A 21,102-nucleotide genomic window follows, 5' to 3' on the forward strand; every position below is an offset into this window, starting at 1 on the left:
GTATGTCAGCCATACAATACTACTTGATGGAACTTCTTGATAAACAGAATATACTAGGTTTTCATGGGAAATAAATTAACCAATAGGTTGTCCATACATAATAATTTCCCTGTATTTCCCAAAATACTAAACTGCATATAAAAGGTATCCACCCTTTGTTGATCTCAGTTAAGCAAGAATATAGTGAAAACTGCTCGAACTGCATAGCTCTAGGAAAGTGCTATATATGAAGCCACAGATCAATGGAGTGAAATTGAACTGAGCTTGAAAGAAAACAAGAAAAGCCAATATATGAAGCAAACCATGAATAATTCCTGAAAGCATTTATTCTAGATAATACTGCATGTCTCCAGTTCAATCCTATCATGAAAATTAAAAATGCTTTTTCTAAATTTATGGTGTTAAATATTCAGTTTGCTACTTTTAAGAATACTGAAGTCCCTGAAACTCAGATTGCAAACCCTGAAACTGCCAGCAAAATCTCAGAATAGCTTGTATTCCTTAAATTTGTATTACAACACCACACATGACTGTTCTGAGTGTATGTGCTGTACAATGAAAAAGAAAGCTTTTTACTCAAGATGTGCAGAGGCACAAAGTTGAGATCTTGATTTCCAAATACACAAGCATATTTCAGTTGATGATTTAGTTCTTGATTTGTTATTTCTTTAATTGAACAGATATTTTATTTTGATAGCATGTTTTTCTGCCTCACAGTATGTACAATGCATGTACAAGTGCTGGGAAGTCCTGGATTTGCTTGTGAATCAGATTCCAATCACATTTTACATTGTTTTAGCTTGTAGAATGAGAATTCTACAACTTAAATACTAGACTTCATGCTTTTCCTACAAACTTGTCAATTTTCTTATGTCATATAATTACTGCAGGTTGTTCATATAATCCCACTGAATGGTCTGGTATGGTCTTTCAGTTGCTGCAATGTTTTCTGAGGCAAATCATGTCATGTTTCATCTGGATTTGTCATCTGATACAGTTAAAACTGCTCTATCACAGCATCTTTTTTGCCTCCAAGGCAGATATAAAAACAGGGTTTCCAAAACTGGTCAAGAAAAAAAATCCCGAGTAATATTATACCATTATGAAAAATCCTATCAGAATGCTTGGATCTCTCCTGAGGATCTACAGTAACCTCATTTCTACACCAGGATTCAAATGGATGTAGGTCTGAATGTTCCCCTGAGACACTGCAAGGCCATATAATTCTAATGAGAAGTCGCAGTTTTCCATTATTTTTATGCATTCAACTTACATTTTCCTTCCATCAATTTCCTTTTCTGGGGCAAGCAAGGGGAAAAGGCTGTAATTTTTCTCAGCAGTTTTTACATGCTTCTTTTGTGTTAGGAGAAGCATCTCTTTTAAAATTATCTATCCAAAGCAACTTTGAACAGTTTTTCAGGGTTTTCCACTCACAGCCTCTTCATCTCTTGCTCATCATTTCTATTTCTCAAAGACACTTTCTTCCCTGAGTTCACCCTTAAAAAATGACAGTGAAAATGGGAAAGAAGTCACACACATGAACTCTCTCCCTTAATCTATCCCAGCTCCAGCCACTCCTGATCCTCTTCACTCCTTATACAATGACTCAGCTGTACCCCAGGGAAACTCCTAATCCCCTCAGAGGAACTGTGTTCTCGATCCCTTTCATTTCTCCCTCATATTTGCCTAACTATATAGCTAGACCAATTTTTAGGATACTTAACCCCAATTCCTCCTGTTTCACTTCAGTGAAGAAATTATAAGAAGTGTATTATACAGAGAATTGAGCTTTCACTAACAGAGGAACTTCACACTAAGTGGTATAAATAGAGTAAACAGGAAAAAAGTTCTTTCCTCTGTAGGGTAAGAATTTGTTTCTTACTAAGGTTACTGCAGAAAATTACTGAACAAAGAGGTATTTATTATCCAAGACTGAAACAATTCTTCCTTAATTCAAAGGAAAGGAAGAAATCAGAAAGCAGTAAAATCTCTTCCAACTTCTGTTTATCACCAGGAAGTTTCATTGATAATTATACTTTGGGCCCATAAAAGGTATGGAACCTTTCATCAGCAGCCAAGCACATCTTTCTGTACAGAGTGTCCTTCAGTGTCTAGGATATTTTTGCTGAAAGAAAAAGACTCATTCTCACTCTCCTTCAGACCATTCAATTAAATGCCATTGCAGACACCTCTATTAATTGTTTATAAACATAATACAGAAGTAAATTTAAATTTTAACTTTTCCATACAACATCACAGTTAAACTACACTCAGATTTTCTACAATCTCTCTGTAAAATAGCTCCAAAGAGCGAAAAGAACAAAAAAATTTCGCTAGGTCCTTGTGCGCATTTCAATTAGTGTGACACCAGTTTACTCAGCCTTAATGTGTGAAATAATGTTCCTCTGCACTACTCCAATACTTTTAATTATCAAAACCCAGCGCTCTATCTTTTCTTTCTGTGTTTATCAATTGTCTCTCTCTTCTCTACTAGTATATCAATGATAAGTTATTAAATTTGTCTTGGTTATTGATTGTACCTCTGTTAGATCTTTAATTCTGAGAAGTCAACTTCCACCTAAATCCAGGATATTGATCTCCATATTATAAATTTTCAAATCTACATGGCTAGGCTTTCTCTTGAGCCAATCAAAAACGTGAAGAGGGTATTCTATGAAGTTCTTCTTTTTTTTTTACAAATACTAATCCCTAAAACTCTGTAATAATGTCTAAATAAGTCTCAGCATGATTTGAACATCTTGTGTGCCAAGATAATATCATAACATTAATACTATCACATGATTTCACTGAACTTTCCCTTCCCTCTATCCATTTAGTTCTCTTGCATAATATTTTGTTGCTTAGTTTTTTGGGATGGTTCATATACCATGTCTTTCATGTTCCTAAACCAAAAAACTGCTCTGTTCTTCCCTTGAACAGAGCAGTAAGTCTTCATCAAACACTATCAATGTTATACTCTGCATTTTTACAAATTTCTAGATTATATTTAAAATAAAACTACTGATTCAAGTGCATTTTTGGTCCTTATTTTAATGAACCCATTACCCTTACTTTTTATGAGGCAAGTAATTACTTACTGGTTCAGGACAGGTGTATATGCTGTTTTATCCTCATCTATGATGGTGATCATCAGAGTAATAAGCTGTGCCCAGAAATCCAAATTCTTTGTTGTTGGTCCCTGTTCTTCTTTAGGAACTTCTTGCTTTTTACCCTGTTAAAAAAAGATTTAATATGTTTTTTACTAGAGAAATTAGAGAAAATATTATGGAATTTCCACCAACAGATTCTCACTTGGTTGGAAAAAGTGGCATATTAAGAATCTTCAGAAATTTTGCATGCAGACTGTCTACCCAATTTACAGTAGATTGTGTGACGTACTGGGTCAGCCATACATTAAAAAAACATATGAAATGCACAGACAACCACATCAGCAATGAAGATGAACAGAATCTTGATCTTTAGGGCATTTCCATACTTTAATTAAATACATTCTTAAATTTATTTAAGTGCAGGTAAAACAGTCTGCTGAGGCCAAATGTTTGTATCCTACACAATAAATACTGAACAGATCAGTGATAAGGAACATTTCTTGTTTTCTTTTGGAAGTTACTTGGCCTAACAGCTGCTGTGCTGTTTGCTTTAAATGAAGAAGCAGTTGAATTTCCATTTATTTTTTAATAGCCAAAATGACAAAGGCTATTGCCCAAATTATTCTGCAGAGATTTCCCAGGGACTCATATATTTACTGGCAGAACCACAAACTGTACATTTAAGAGAGGCAGAGGAAAACATCACACAGTAGGAATGGGAAAAAATAAAATCTGTGGACACAAAAATACCAGAAAACGGTACATAGGGATTTCCAAAGAAGAGGCTTGTGAAGGTATTGCTTTGCCAAGGATTTTAAACATATGAGCAAAACTAATAAACCAATACATTATTTGATTCCTTTTTTATCCAGGGAAATGCAATTCTTGTATACTTCTTGTATGTTATGAGGACTACAACCAGTTTCACATCCACATCAGAGAACCTGAGATGCCCCATTACATTTTTGTAATAACCACAAGGAAGCACATGGGTTATCAACATGGCTCTCCAGTCATAAATTAAAAGTTGGTAAGTATAGCAGTGTTTTTTTATTGCTGTTGACAGTCTGCTTTTTGCACGTATTAACATTCAACATTTACCAACTTCTATTGAGAATTTTATGCTTTTTAATCTCACTAAAATATGCATTTATAGCTATATTTTGTCTTCACAGTTTTGATTTATGAATTCTTATTATTTTTCAGTTCTCTTGGCAGAAGTATTGGATTCCTTATCAATGTCAAATAAATCACTGCAGAACCAAATATGAAAAGAAATGTTTTTGTCTCTGTATGGACACTCACATACACACATCATTTCTACCAATCAGAGGTATGTCTGTCTGCATATGCTCTTCAGCACAACTGTCAGAGTAGGAAGGGGTCACCCAGCTAGCAAGTCAGAAAATAAACATGCCTGTTATGCTGGAAGTTTAAATATATATTGACTGTATGTACAAACATACCTTTGCAGTTCAAATATGACCACTTCAGTGAATCCCATCTCTCTTTGAATAGATGACACTAGTCAGACTCATAGTGAATTAATTGTTATCTTAACCTCAATTAACTTTTATCTAGTAACAGCATTTAGAATGGCAGAAAGGGAATTTCAACAACACTTAACTAAAACTGCTTTTGTGGTCACTGTGGAATCATTTTAGAAAAGTACCATTAATCACACTGCTACATACTCAGCTGATCTGCAGATGCTACAGCTCCAGTGTCTAAAGGAACTTAAACAAAGGTGAGGCTCAGAAGAAATTACAATGAATGGTGTGACTAGCATCAGCAGCAATTAACAACCACACATGCAAACATGAGTGTTTTTCAAAACAGAAATTAATATTTGACCATTAATGTCACCCTGGTGTATATTTCACTTTTATTAAAAGACATTCTTTCTATAGCAAAGATTTATTTCTAGCATTTCATTTCTCTCAGAAGCTAGTGAATGAAAGCAAACCAACTGAAAGACAGTTGTGGAAGACAAAGTCAGTTCACATTTAGTTCAGCATCTTATCCAAGAACTGTATTTCACAGAAGTCAAGATAACCTTTTTGGAAAAACAAAACAAAAAAAAACAAACCCCAAACTGAAACAGAGAAGGTATTTTTAAAGTAGTCTCACATTAAAAGATGCAGTTTCATGCACTGAAATGGAAGTGCATACTCTTCCCATTCCCTTATCCTAAAAATCTAATTAACTAGTTAGAAATGCTTGGAATCATTTAAGTTGTTCTTATATAAATTGCTATTATTGCTGACATTGTTATTAGTTTTATATTATTTCTGACAACAGATACCTTCACAGAAGCATTATACTGAGGTAAAAAAATGTTGGCAGTTTGATTACATTGACTAGCTGCAAACTTGCAAAACCAACAGAAGAAAGTTCCATCTTGGAATAAAAATGAACTTGAAACAGTTATTTTTATATCAAAAAATCTGAGAGAAGAAACATTTCGTTTGGCTTGAAAATGTTTCTATTAGCATAACTGAGAGGCACAGTAAACCGCATAACAGTGTAGAAAAACTGAGTGGGAGGACAGTATCACACAATAATTATTTAATACTTTCTGAATGAAACAGTTTTAGAGGCACAAATGCTTAATTTCTCTACTATTTTTCTTAAAAACAGGACTTCTGGGCTAAACACTACTGCACAAATTTATTTCCCACATGGTACTTTTGAATGTGCTTGGAGATCGCAGATCGCACAGTTCATGATTCAATTCTTATAGTATTTCTATAAGAAATTAATAATCTACCAAATTTTTGATATTTCTATTAATGAAGAAGAGATACACCTCTAGAAGCAACTAAATGCCTTGGGTTCCCAAATCCCAGCTGAAAATTGACCAGGTACTTACAGGTAAGTACAGCAAAACTAAGATCTAAGAAGGGATACATCATAAGGCAAAAAAATTGTGTTGCTATGGCTGTGTAAGACCTGGCTCCAGAACTACTTAGTTGCTAAGGTCTTCTGTGACAACACACAAAGCTGACAAAAGCAAAGGTCTCCAAAATCAGATAGAATTTCAATAAAACTCTGCAGAGAAGGTGTCAAACAGAATATATCCCGCTGGGTTTTTTCTATCATACTGGTGCTACCAATCATGAAATGATTTGTACTGATCAAGAACTCTTCTGAGAACAGAAAGAGCTTGATTTGCATTTCATTGCTTTCACTCAGTGGAGAAGACTGCAAAAACAATTCCTGAAGGGACTTTGGTCACTGTGACTGTCAGCCAAGACTTAAGATTATATTTTGTTTTCTCAAGAAAACAGAAAGAGTGACATATTTTAAACTGAGTCAGAAAGCTTCCACAATGCTTCCAAAACTACTTTTTCAAGGCATTCTTATTTTCAACACACAGCAGCTAACTCTTCACTCAGATCAGTGTTAATTAAAAGGAGGAAATACTACATCTGCTGTATAAAGTTCCCCATCAGAGCGCTTTGTCTCAAATGAGGACAGTAATATACAAGTCAGTAAGACTGTCAAGATGTCATGTTTTACTATCTATATTGCTCATTTTTTTGACACTAGCTGTTCTTTGCATTCTGGTGTGAAACTGTAGTACGACACATTTGCATACTGTTAGCATTTACCATGCTTCACTCCAGGAAATAGAGCTGCTCCCCAGGGGTGATATTTTGTTGAAAGATATTTGCTTTATAACAGTGATTGTCTCTCTGACACAAAAATAGAGAGTAATAAAATGAGGCAGTGGGGACTGCTGAGCATATTCTGTAGTTTACACGTTACTTTTCTTATAGTGATAGATATCCCAAAATGCCAGCTTGAGCACCCTCAATTTCATCATTCATTGTCTGATTTTGGGCTGAAAATAGAACAATACGTTCACACACGTTCAGACATTGAATATATTTTCTAGAAATATTGTGGCAGACATCTCTGAGAATTTTGGTTGCAAAAGGTGGTTAACATGAGTTACAAAGATAGCATATATAACATGCAGGAACCTACCACTACAGGCCAGGATGGAAATACTACTGTGTAAGTAGACTGTGTTGGGTTCCACCTTTTCATAACATCATCCACAATATGATTCAGGAAAGAAATGAGCCATGGCAAAACCCTGAGCCTGCAGTGGGGCTCAGTAGGACAACAGCTGCCAGTCTTTCCCCTGAGTGAGAGCAGGTGGTGACCTACATATGAACCACTTCTTGTTGCTCTGGGGTTCATCCATTTCAGTTCTCACTACTCATAGCTGAAATATCAGCTGTGCAGCTAAAACATGAACCTCCTTGCACCACTATGAATGGTGATGAGCTCTTTTCCTCCCTCTGAGAGGAGGAGGCCTCATCTGATAGGGACGTAAGCTGAGAGAACAGCTAATGAAGAAGGCTTAAGGGTGGAATCTGGTGTAATCTGACTATGGGGTTTGGCTAGAAAGTTAATGAAATGTTAATTACAATACTGGTTACTGCTTCATTTTTATAACAGTGTTACCACAAGCCAGTCCACAGATCACCTGGATTCACTGGAAGCCTTCAGAGCTACAGGTTCCAACAGCTGTATACTCAGCTGTTCCTAAAATTAAATGCACATACAGATACAATGGTAGCAAACTGTATGAGGATAATTCAAGGCAGTTTACATGTACAAATTTAGAGTTGATGTAAAATTTAGCTGGCAATATTATCTCTCTATTAAAGTTAGTTAGATTATGTTTTCCCACCTGCTGTGAAACAAAGTTTTACTACCTGTTATTAACTTCATATATGATTGTTGTTTGATTACTGTTAATGATATTTTGAGTGTGGTCTATATTCCTTTATTTTAAACATAGCTTTTTGCACATTTTCACTAAAATATCTTGTACTTGCTAGCGATTGCAACTATAGACACTTGTCTGCTTACAGCTTCTACATACAAACTCACCTGCTGGAAATCTTGCTGAAAGAGAATAGAAGCAGTGTATAAATATAGTGAAATGCAGTTAATTCAGTTTTCCAATGGAGTTAATATATGTGGAATTATTTAATTATTTATTTATTTTATTTATTTCAGGACATACTGATCTATCATTGAGCTGTGTAAGAGAAAAACAAAACAATGACATTGCCCATCCTGCTCAAAAATAAACAAAAAATTGGAGAAGCATTACTTTAAAACTGTTTTACATTCTCTACCAAACACTAAGGCTATAATACCCTTGCAATTTTAAACCATCTACTAAAATAAGACTAAAACTACTTTATGGCGTCAGAGAAAACAGTAGAGAAAATTTTATATACAGGTAAGCATTTGCAGATATTACAGTGCTGTGCAGAAGTAAGATTACTTCACTTTTAAATGTTTACTAAAATGGCTATCATCTGCTGAGGAATGCTGCAAACTTATACAACACCCAGCCTAGCAACAGCTCATATTATATTTAACAGACAAGACCAAATTGCTGCAGAGTAAATGGTAAATGTTAGCAAGAAAACAGAACACCTTATGAGACAAAAAAAAAGATGTGACATCTGGAGCTGCTGTTTCTTCCTTATTGTTATACTGTTACTCAGGTTACAATATAATCTGTTGAAGAATAAACACTTATATAAGCACTCAAGTGTGGAGTGCCTGTGAGTGCTGGTGAGAAACACTTATGTTCAAAGCTTGGGAGAAAGAGGTAAGTTCTCCCATGCAATAGGAATCCAACTTTAGAAAATAAATTCTCATTTCAGAAGTGTTGAATATATAGCATATACTGCCTCTCCCTAAATATAGGAATTCATGTTTTGAATTCAAGTGAAATGTGCTTTCAGATAAAATTAAATGTCTTGTATATCATGTAATATGTTCCTATCTATTAGATACTACACAGCAAATATGCAAATACTTTTCACAGGTGGAAATACATATTTTCCAGTGTACCATCCAGAAGGCAAAAGTAAAGAACAAGAGGTAATGTGATAAAGCAGTGGTACTCATTTTTGACAGTTGTATAATTTTGCACGTAAAGTTCTTAATTTTAACATTACTTCTAGCATAAACTCTGGCTATACTGTAAAAAAATAAATAAATAATAAACCATTCTCTAATTCTATGATTCTAATTATTGTCAAGGCTTTTGCATGGCATTTGGAATACAACAAATGCTATAATTATTTTGCATTGACAGTTAGGCCTGATGGACCAATATTAAGAAAAGTTACGGTATTACCCTCTGCTTTCTTGAGGCAGTTATTTGCTTGGAACCAAATATGAAACACGTGTGTTAAAATATAAAGCTAGAAAGACAATCTATCATTTTTAGCAAATTATAATTCTTCTTTTCTAAAGCTACCAAAATGAAATATTAGATTAAAAAAAGAAAATAATTTCCCATTACAAATCCTAAATGAACAGTAAACAATCTAATGTTATCTTCTCTAAAGCCACTGGACAACTTCATAGTTATGTCCAATGTGATGGCTAAGTTATGAGTTAACATGTTCATTTTGAAACTCATCTTGTTAAACATTTTAGAGTTCCTAACCATCTGTGGGTTTACTCATGAAACATTGCCCGTTCTCACACAAATAAAATGAAAATAACCTGAGTGCTTTGGTATGAAGGACACTGAAATGCTTTGTATTTACCTACAGTAAATTAACAATAACAAAAGAGCAATAGCATGAAACAAGTTAATATATGCCTTACCTGATCCACTAACTGGGAGTAGAGATCATAGCAATTGTCAAAAATGTATTTATAAGTTGAGTCCAGGCAGGCTCTTACACAGTCCTTCACCACAGTACTGGCTCGAGGTGGACTCTGCAATTCAAGTACCTAATAAAGTATTTTAGAAATGATAGAATGTCAGAATTAGATTGAACACAAAAAATCCCAGTGCAGCAAATGAATGTAGTTCTGTAATGCAGGAATGAAAAGTGTTGAAATATAATGATAAAAATATTTACAGTTGCATTGACTTAAGGGGATCAGTTTAAAGATATTTTAAACCACATTCTTAAACAAGTAGATTGTATCACTGTTTTATTTTTTTTGAAATGATTCATAAATGAAAGAAACATAAATGCCCAAGGGTTTACATCCTTAGGTTTTCCACCTTTATTTAGGAAGTAATTAAACCACATAATTATGTGCTTTCCTCTGAATATCAGCCAATTAACACTTTGGTTTTTAAAGCAAAGGGTTCAGTTTTTTACTCCACTTTGACTGCAATTTGAACTTCAATTAAATGTATTATTTTTATTCTCTTTATGTAATGCCTAACAGTGAAATCGGACACTATTGCAACAAATGCCGCTTTGTGTTTCTGTATTTTCATCCAGTAATATTAATGTGTACCATCCCATTCAAAAAATATTTCAGAATTTAACAACCTAGATATCAACATCTAAAGTGACTAACCTAAGTAGATTTATCAAACCTGTTTTACTGTTAAACATGTGACATTATGATACTACTAAGAGAACATTTTATATGATACATGTTCATAAGGAGTTCAACTGAGTTTATGTTATGCAACTTGACTTTTATAAAATAAGTAAATTTTTTGTTTCCTTCAGGAGATATAAAAATAATCATTGAAAAAGAAGACAGTTGTTAATTTTTCAGGCATTGGCTTTTACCTCGCAGTTAAATACAAAGTACGAACAAGATGACTTCAATGATCTCCAGTAAGTTGAGAGATCTAATTTAAAACTGAAGGAGATTATGATTTTCTTGGAAAATAAAAGGACCATACCTTCATTCGAAAAAAAGTAATGCTTGTAAGCAGGTCCACAGTTGATTTCAGATCTTGGAGTCTTTCAGAATTGCTGGCAGGAAAATTATCCTGGTGAATCAGGAAGAGAGGAATCATGGTGAAACTGGAGTTACAAGTAAGATCCTTGAGCAGCTTTGAAAAAAAAACTCTAAGAAAACAAAGATGCTGTTTGGAAGGATTTGAAATGTGCATGTGTTACCTGAATTCTGCCTGTGAGAAAGTCTGTAATGAGTATTCCTTTGACGTGAATAGGAACACTTCTGATAATTCTCCTCTATTTGTAATACAAATGATTTAAGAGTGTGATATTTCAAAAATATTAATGGAATAAAAGATACTACAAAAAGATTGGAAAATGATGCTAATGAAAATAATTTATGGGTTCTCCATGGTACAGAAATCACTTGTAGGCATAAATGCAATAGTAAGCTTAATAAAGAAATCATATATGGATTTTTTACTATGATCTCTACGTTAACAAGAAGACTGATGGGAAGTAGTCTTATTTAAGTGGCTCCATACCTATGAAACATCACTCAGATATCCTCATGCTCCAAAACTTTCTGGATAATACTCTGCAAAATTAAAAGATTCTAGGACGAACATGTCTGCTGCATGAAAGATGCGGTTTTGAAAACTGAGTATGTGCAACTTTTACTACCTCTAATGCCTTGGCTTCTGTTAAATATTCCCTTTCTCCTTCAGTTTTAGAAAGCAGACCAGATGAAGAGCAGAGGAATCCTTGGTTTGGAGGCTGCCAACCCTAGAAGCTGAAAGGAGAGCCATAGGTGATAGACCCCTAATCGTGTATGTATCATCCAGAAGTTCATGATCCAGTGGAACAGAAAAGAGAGGGAGTTCAGAATGGTATGATTAACTGGCAGGTATTCAGTACATGCTTCTTTCCTGAAAGGCTGGGTTTGGAGCATACCTCAGTGGAAAGAACTTCCATGAGGCATAAATGAAACTGGACTTCCTATCATGTAGAAAAATTAAGAGTCAAGTCTCTTTCAACATTCCTAGGATCATAGCATGGAAGTTGCAGCAAAGGTATCAGTCTCTCAGAATAAATACAGCAGTAACTTCAATTTAACTGCAAATTGTACTACATGAGACCGTGAAGGTAGCTCCCAGGTGAACTAGCTTAATCAAGTTACAGATTAATTTAACTGAAATTGGTGAATCCTACTGTTTCTTGAACGTCTGTTCATCCCTTAACCCATTCTTAGCTTTTGGAAATAAAACTTTATTTTCAAACTGGAAAAATATTGTTGTTAAACTGCTTAAATTCTGAGTATCATGTCAGCACCCAATATTTGAAGCTTCTTTGCCACAAAAGGGATTAATCTCTGAAACTTTTTTAAGCAAATAAAGCCTACATGGAATATTTCACACACACACACACACCAACATTTGAGTTGTTGTCTACATAGAACACATTACACATACCCTGTATTTAGATAAATCAATCCTCAGAGAATTGTGCAATTGATCCAGCAGTTTTATGAACTTTTCCCTCTGTAAAAAGAAAACAAGCATATGTTGCATAAAAATATGCAGGTTCCTGTAATTGGTAGGGTTTTAGAAAGCTGCTTTCCATTCTTAAAAATAGATCGTTTTCTGCTGTTTCCTATACAAGTATTGTTTGAGATAATTGTGTTTAAAGGCCAATGTATCTTTTACTACTCTCTTTTCCCTTTTTATGCTATATTGTGATCTACCTGGTTTGCACTCAGCACTATGCAGCTGTGCAATGTATTAGTGAGGTGACACAGGCTTTCCCATGCAGCTTTTTTCTTTTAAAATGACCTATGTAGTGTTAAATAACTCAAAATATCTAAAAATTTAAAAACATTGTCTGATGTCTCTGACCAAAAACATAGTAACAGCATCAATTCAATACAAAATTTAAAGTTTTATGTTAGCAATGCTTATTAAATAGATAAGCTTGTAAAATCTTTATATTTGCCTTGTAATTGCTTACCTCTTGAAGAAAACACTTCCCCCTCCCTTTAATGTGTAATAAGCAATAACTATTTACAACAGAATCTGGTGTAAAAGTATGACTGAAAAGTATATTTCAGAAACAATGGCTTTTGTAGGTATAAGCTAACCAAAACTATGCAGTTAGTTTCCCCTTTCATATGTGGAGATTAACATGCTAACCTGACAGATGAAGGTGAAGTGTAAGTATTTTGTAAGTATCTTGCTGTGAGATACCCAACTGAATTATGCCATTCTCAAGTAATACTAATGAGTTTCTAATTAGCAATCTCCATGTTAGAACGTTTTCCATAGCCCATTGCACAAAACTGTGCAGAAATCCTTGCCAGCCTATGTGGAAACAGCAGACTTGTAGAAGTATCAAGATCCGGTAGCTCTCGGAATGTGTAACTGAATCTGAACCATTCCTGATATATGACTGGCACTAATATGAAGTAGGGTTCCTTGCACACTCTCATCAGTGGAGCCCTAATCTACACCAAAAGCCACTAATCTAGCACAGTTCTCAAGCGATCAAAAAGGAACCTTTTTATCATGTTATAAATCTTTACTGAAATAGTCAGCCAAATCCTTCCCAGCTGAGCGTGAGGACTTGAATTTGAGATGTTCTTTTTGACGAATGATGTGTAGCTATCTACTAACAAATGCCTTTTGACCCAAGAGAAAAATAATCTAATATTTTGCCTATAAGTCAACTGTTTTAAAAAAAAAAGAGCTACATATTATATTTCCATCCATCTGTTGAACTAAGAATTGGATTGAAATTTGTGTCAAAGGTAAACTGGCATTAACATCAGGGAAAGTATTAAATTTCCATCCAATCTGAGGATAAAAGTAGTTCTGATTGTTAGAAAAATGGAAAAAAGAATAGAAAGTATAGTAAAAGCATTCTCAATTTAAAAATCTGGATGAAATCCAGAAGTCTAATAGAGCTTGAACACTGAAAGAGTAGTCTTCTTTCGATGAAGATACAGGCTCATTACATAATAAACCATCAATTAGCTTAGAAAACTTTAATGAGAACAGAGTAATATTCTACTGTCATCATAATAAAATCACTAGATCACATGTTATATATAGACCTATTTGTTTTATATTGTATATATTGTTATTGTATTATTGCATATATTGTATACACTGTTATATATAAAAATATTTTAATTTGCAGTACTGGAAGAATGTTAATATCCCTCTTTCAAAGCAAATCTCTAGTATTAGGAGATAAAGTTCCAGTTCAAGAACATGCTGTCTCCAAACTAAAGACCCATAAACTATTATTATAGTAAATATTCCTCTATTGAACAGACTTGAAAATTTTTGTTTTGTTTTCAACAGACTTATCCCTTAAATTTGAAAACGTGTTTCTGTTAGCACTATTTCAGGTGTACTGAGAATTAATTTACAGCTGTAAGCAGCACCATCAAATTCTAAGGACATTCAGATTCAGCAATAATAAGAAAAATCAATCTTTGGCATTACTGCTACACAAAGTGAGCTTTATAGAGATAGGTTCTATCTCAAAAATGAAATGCAAACTAATATTTAGCTTTATCTATTTGACACCCCATATGAAAACATTATGAAGAAATGCTATAAGCTGTTTGCTACAAATCAAAATCGGTTTTAGCACCTGGAGCAAGTTTTTGTTACAAAACTAAACATTTACACCGTTTCCCAAGCATGGATTAAATTACTGACAATATTCAGACAACTGTGTTTCTGACTTCCAATGGGAAGACAAAAGCAAAAACAGAATTAATTCTTTCTTGGTTTACTAGGCCCAATGTATCATTTCATAGTGTTGTCTTGAAAATCCCCAAATTCATACTCTTTCTGTTACTCCTAATACTGGAGAAGAGCATTAGAACCTCTAACACTACTTCAAGCTATAATTTATATTGAATACATTTTAATTATGTTTAATAATTTATTTCATGTCAGGAAATGGTATTTTAGAAAAAAATTATCATGCTTTTATAGCTACTGATAAATGAAAAATAGCTTTGATATCAGCTATTACCCCCCCAAAAAAAAGTGGAATTAATGCATTTTTCAACATCAAATTGTGTTTGTATTCTGACTACATCATGTGTAAGAGTAGAGAGATGAAAGCCACCCCTGAATATTTGCTCTCCCTTCCTGTTTTCACCTCCCCAGTGTGGATAGGTGTACAAATTAGAATAGAGAGTTAATGTACCTTTATATGTTCAAGGACTAGGACGTCTGCACTGAGAGATACCTACCCACAGAAGGGAAGTTAGCAACAACAAAAGAAATACCAGCACATCCTGAGATGCTGATATTCCTCCTAAAATTTCTGATACCTAAATCCAGGACTTGGCCACTGCACCATTATTTTATCAAAATAAGTGTTCTTGTACAAAGAACAGTATCTATGGCTAGACCCATTAGGTTACTATGTGTTCACTGATGGCACAGCCCAAGAAAGCAATTACAACCAATACTTGATCTAGTGCAGTTAACTTTTTGCAAGCTCATGCATGAGTGCCCATACTTTCCACCCTATATGCATTACATATAAAGAACTGAATAGAATCTTCTCTGCTTTTTATAATGATTGATTGCGAAGACTCAGAGTAAAGATTTTTAAAAGCTAAGAGCCACTCTTATTCCTTTTAATGACCAACTTTCAGAAAAATATTTAATTTAGAATTTAATACAGTATCATATATTTGACATAGAAAAAAAACCCAAAACCTAGTATTCTATTAAAAAAGAAAGTCTACTTACCCCAAAGTTAGTAGCAGCAAACCGATCTGAGGCAGATACATTAGTTGCTGCTGTAGTATGAGCATAAAATGCATTTATATTGGCCAGCAGTGTACTCATAACTGCTGGAACACCAGGGCACATATATTTAGAAGACAGACAGGAAAAGTGCCTATAATTCAAAAAAACTGACAGTTATTTTAAATGGCAAAGATTTTGCTCTTTCTCTCGCCACAACTTCCTTTCAGCTCCAATGATAGAACTTTCAAGCTACCTCATGGACAATTTTCCACATATATATATATATGAAAAAAATGTAGACATGTTTGCTATAATTGCCACTTGTTGCACACTGATACTTTTAAACTGAACACACATAGGTTCACATTTGCATCTTACTGTAAATACAAACCCATGATTTAACTATCTTAACTGCTATTAAGCAAAACATTCATTATTAAATACAAACTTAAAATCAAACACAAACTTAGCATAAAAAGCTACAAAAGCTACAAGAGATCTATCTGTATAGTAATGAAGAAGCATTTAATCGACTACAACAAAGATTCAAACCAGCATTTTAGTGTTGCTTTTTAGACTATGTTGATAATGAAAGGTGAGGCAGCAAGCAACTTTTTGGTTCACCTTGATCTGATATAGGCCATAATTGAAACTGTTCCACTTTGATTCAGGCCAGTAAAGTTTCAGGTAACTTTAAAACTAAAAACAGGTAATCAGTCTGTTAAAACTGAACCAGCAAAAACCAGAGTTGCAACGTAGCAGCAGGAGATGCCTGCTTATTATGTACAAAGAGTTTATAACATAAGAAAACATGAGATACAATATGGATGAAAGATCTAACACATGAGAGTGAACAACATCATGCAAAACCTAAAATCTTAATTTCAAGGTCTATAGTAAGGCAGGATTAGGAGGAAGATAAAGGGTAAATGTATAGAGACAGGAAAGAATGAATGGGATTAGGCAGAGAAGACGGCAGTGAAAATGAGTATAGAGTTAAACAGAAGAGGATGAAGAAACTCCAATTGCTCTGGAGCTCTCTGCATGTCTGAAGGTCCTGATTTGGCAGCGTGCTCCTCTTAGCTGGAGTCTCCGGCTCCACTCTACTGTTTCATCATAGGAGCATAAGGCACAGCAGTGTGCTGGGCATAAACCACCTGGGCTCTAGTGCCTTTTCAAGACAAAAATTAACACAGGGTAGAACTGAGCTCACTCCTGCTGAACTTAAGCCAAATACCCTTAACTGCTGTCACTGCCCATTTTTGTGGGTTTCTGAAAACAGCAGCCAATAACATGACTTGTTAACGATTCCTAATAGGCACATGTTACACCAACCACTGCTGTCTCACATATTTTAGAGTAATAGTGGATTGTTTAAGCTAGAGTCACGTGTCTAAAACCACACCTACTTGCTTCAACTTTCTTATTGCCATTTGCTGACCAACATGCAGTGCCTGTTCTTCTTTCTTCCAGCGTGAATCAGCAAAGAAAGAGGGCTAATTAATGTGCTGCACCCAGTAAGCATACGCTATCAATGAATATTACTTTAATGGGTGATTTGTGTGCTTTTTGCAATGCAGCCACATTAATTGAAGACTAGGAGGGGAACAACATGGCATAATTAATGCCCATTAACCTGCTAGAATAACTATGTCACTGATTTAGAAACATTAGATTCTACCTACGGTGATTCTTGCCAGTAAGAAGCAAAGATCTTAACAGAGCTTTTATGGCACTTGTCTCCATTACACAGTAAATCCAGGATGCTGACATTATGTATAATTTCAGTGTCTAGTCAAAGACTGCTTCAATACGTGCTCTGGGTTTTGCTGTCTAAAGAGAAATAAATTACTTTGAAAGATGAGAGGAAGAAAATTATTTTTTTCTTGGTGGTGGAGAAGTGGCTAAATAGACGTAGGTAAATAAACTTCCAGTACAATTCCATGAAGTATCTACAGCATAAATCACCACCCATCACTGCAGTCATCAAAATAAAGGCCAGCTGGATCACTGAGCTGTCCTATTTTGTTAATCTGTTTTCTGTCTTACCTATATTCTTTCCTATTCTCCCACACATATGTGCTTTGACTTCTGGGATCATAGCCATATCATTTGTGCAGCAAACAGTGTCTATTTGGCTATCCACCTATTCATCCCTAAAAAAAAATAAATCTCTTCTGACCTACATAAGAATAGTTAAAATTGTTTTTCATTTCTTTGCCCAATACAGACTCCTTGAGGAACGGAAGAATATAATTGTAAGAAAGAAGAGTGGATTATGGAAGCTCTATAGTAAAGACTTTTCAAAGAGCTGTAGTTACTGAAACACAGGCATGCTTTTTGTTGTGTTTTGCATCAATGCTTGTTTTTCACATGAATTCCACATCTGGTTATGTAAAAGCAGATTTTCTTGCTTAGGAACTGGAACACGTGTTTTTATATTAAGACACCCTTCTATGTCAGCATCCTTTACAGAAGAACTACCCATGTTAGTCTCATTAAAAAAAGCAGATGTGTCTGTCTCCAACAACAGACTTTATATAAACTTTGTAAGTTTAACAGAAGGTCTCATTAGAGACAATGACTAAAGCAGCTAAGTAATCACCCATGCAGTATTTTTTGTATTGATATCCACATTCCAACTGGTATTCTGGTGGTGCACAGGTAATCTCCTGATCTAGAATCTAACATTGTCTCAAACACCATATGTTTTAAACCACAAAAAATGCAAAATTTTTTTGCTGATGCTGGTTGAGGAAAAGAGCTTGAGTTTTTTGTTTTTAAGGAGTTTTAGTTGGTCACCTGTTGGGACTGAGTTTCTCTGAAGCAGTCAGGCACTGAAACAATAAACTGAAAATCTTGTTTATCTTTGCTGAGCTGCCACAATTGTGGTTGGCAACCATACTCAGTCTGTTTGGAAAATCACGGCTTTCCTTTTGAAATATTATTTCTGTGCTCTAAAGGAATAAATATAAATAAATACAAATTTGAGAGCAAGAAACAAATCTCCAGGGTTTACGAAGGGTATCATAGATGACAAAGCCACCTGTTTTTCACTTGTGGTTGTTCATCAAAAACCAGCCATGTTGTACCAAGATAAACAACTACTGGGGTGATAGTTCAGAAGAATCACTAAAGAAATGCTACATCAGTCCTGAGCAAACAGTAATAACAGCACTCCCTTAGCCCTCCCTTGGCACTAACAGCCCTTGAGAGTTCATCTCTGTCGTGGTTTAAAGCCAACCACACAGTCTCTCTCTCACCACCCATTTCTTCCTTTCTTCCTTCACCCCCCCCACCCCCCCCGAGGGATGGGGAGGAGAATCAAAAGAATGTAAATCCCACAGGTTGAGATAAGAACAGTCCAGCAACTAAGATATAACACAAACCACTGCTGCTACCACCAATAATAATAATGATAAGGGAAATAACAAGGGAAGAGAATACAATACCACCCACTGAAACGAGCTCGACCCAGAAGAGAGTGAGCCCTTCCGGATAACTCCCTGTTACCTCCGCGGGCATGACGTGCTGTGGTATGGAACACCTAGCCTGGATCAGGTGTTCTGTCTATGCCTCCTCCCGGCCTCCCCTCCTCCCTGGAAGAGCATGAGACCTACAAAGTTCTTGGTCAGAGTAAACACCACTCAGCAGCAACCAAAAAACATCAGTGTCATCCGCTCTGTTCCCAGGCTGCACCAGCTACTAAGAAGAAAAATTGACTGCTACTGCTAAACCCAGGACAATCTCATACAAAACCTTGAATTCATTTTGATGTATAAAGCAGGATTAACTCCATCATTTTAGAGATTAACATTTTGGTAAAAAAAGCATACCAATTTAAATCAAGTTATAAAACTAGAATGCCATGCTAGCTAATAAGCAACGTAACTTAATCAAGATGTGAAGACTTACATGGCTAAAGAGAAACTAAACATGAAACCCCAAATACTCATGAAACTCAGTGCATGAGTTCCACCATATGTAGTACAGATATACACCACCACAGGGGAACTGTCAAGCTTACTTAATTATTCTGTGCAATGTTGTTTAAAGTCCTTGGAGGAAGAACATTAAAAACGTATGTATTACAAAGGCATCTTCTACCTTTCTATTAGATGCACAGCATAATAATTCACACTGAGCAATAAAGTTTCACTTTAAGTTTACGTGCCTTTGTACTTACATTTTATAGAATGTACTGTAAAGAAATGGAGGAAGTAGGATACATGTCCTGAATAAAAATTCCATAATTCTAGCTTTCTGTAGGAAAAATAATCTGTGTTTCAAGGACTCATTTCCTGCAGCTGCAGTAGGAGCAGAATATAGCCCTTTTCACTGGCAAAATTTTTACTGAACATGATGGAGCTCTTGTATTTCCAGGCTTCTGAACTCAATGGTTCTGTCTTCTAAAGTGATCAGACAACTGCTTTAGTCTGGACAATATAGTAACAGGTTCTACTACAGTTAAAAATGGATTGTATGAATTATTTACATGTACTACAGAAGTTTACTGTAGCCACTGCTGGTGTTCTGTGATGATTTCTGTACTCCTTGAAAGGAGGTAGACAGCTTGGGAAAACCTGTTCTACTAACCCATTCCCATCTGGAACAATGGAAGTCTTTCTGATCTTTGCCACAGATCAGTATCAGAAGAATTAAGAAAAGCATTAGTGGTAATAAAAGTAACAGTTTATAAAATGCTTATATCTTAATTCCATTGCAGATGAGAAGCACTTCAATGAAAATCAGATAGACAAAAATGAAAACAAGAAGTTTAAAACAGGAACAGGAGAGAACAGAGAATGAAAGCATAAAGGCTTAGAACTCATCACCTCTATCAAACACATTCTTGACAGTGGAGTAGGAAACCAGATGCAACAATACTTACGTCATAGCTTGATAAATATATTCAATTCCATAGCGCATTGCAAATTCATCTACAATTTCTTGTGCAGCGTCATCAAAGTACACCTTCCAGGCTTCATCACCTCTCACTTCAGGGATTTTTACAACACCATTAGATTTAACTTCCGTCAAGTAATGGAATAAATTCTAAATATAAGAAATGTTTCAAATAGGAATTTTCCACTTTTAAGTGGCATTCTGAAAGTATATTCTACACAATAGTCATCAGTATGTTGGTTGTTGGATTGTGGGGCTTTTTGTGGTTTATTGTTTGAGGTTTTTTATTTTTTTCTGCAGAGTGGCACTAACAAGTCATCATTTGGTAAACAAAAAAACCCTAAAACTCTGTTTTTTGTAATGGAACTCTGGTAGCACAGGCTTGTGATGCAGAGCATTGATCTACCTCCTTGATATAAGGTCATGTCAGCTAACTGGCACAGAGAGACTGCAACATAAACTTATGCATAAACTCTCTTTGTCATTGCCTAAACTAATGAATGAAATCGTGATGTTATAAGGGTCACTACATAGTGCTTCAACTTTGAAGGGACCTGCAACCAATAAATTTCAAATTTATTATTTAAGATCTCTAAGTTG

The 21,102-nt window shown here is 35.0% G+C and overlaps 1 protein-coding gene across 2 annotated transcripts in view; it reads right to left on the reverse strand.

Annotated features, from left to right (window-relative positions):
- Positions 1–21,102, reverse strand: part of UNC13C (unc-13 homolog C) — a 147,300-nt gene that overhangs the window by 55,539 nt on the left and 70,659 nt on the right. For both annotated transcript variants that reach the window (XM_031046129.2, XM_031046130.2), the window contains 6 exons: positions 20,489–20,652; positions 15,598–15,748; positions 12,292–12,360; positions 10,822–10,911; positions 9,771–9,899; positions 3,099–3,232 (listed from right to left, as the gene is read on the reverse strand). In XM_031046129.2, coding sequence (XP_030901989.1) covers positions 3,099–3,232; positions 9,771–9,899; positions 10,822–10,911; positions 12,292–12,360; positions 15,598–15,748; positions 20,489–20,652 — 737 coding nt within the window. The remainder of the gene's footprint in view (positions 1–3,098; positions 3,233–9,770; positions 9,900–10,821; positions 10,912–12,291; positions 12,361–15,597; positions 15,749–20,488; positions 20,653–21,102) is intronic.

Source organism: Melopsittacus undulatus, chromosome 9 (assembly GCF_012275295.1).
Source record: "Melopsittacus undulatus isolate bMelUnd1 chromosome 9, bMelUnd1.mat.Z, whole genome shotgun sequence".
NCBI classification, from domain to species: domain Eukaryota; kingdom Metazoa; phylum Chordata; class Aves; order Psittaciformes; family Psittaculidae; genus Melopsittacus; species Melopsittacus undulatus.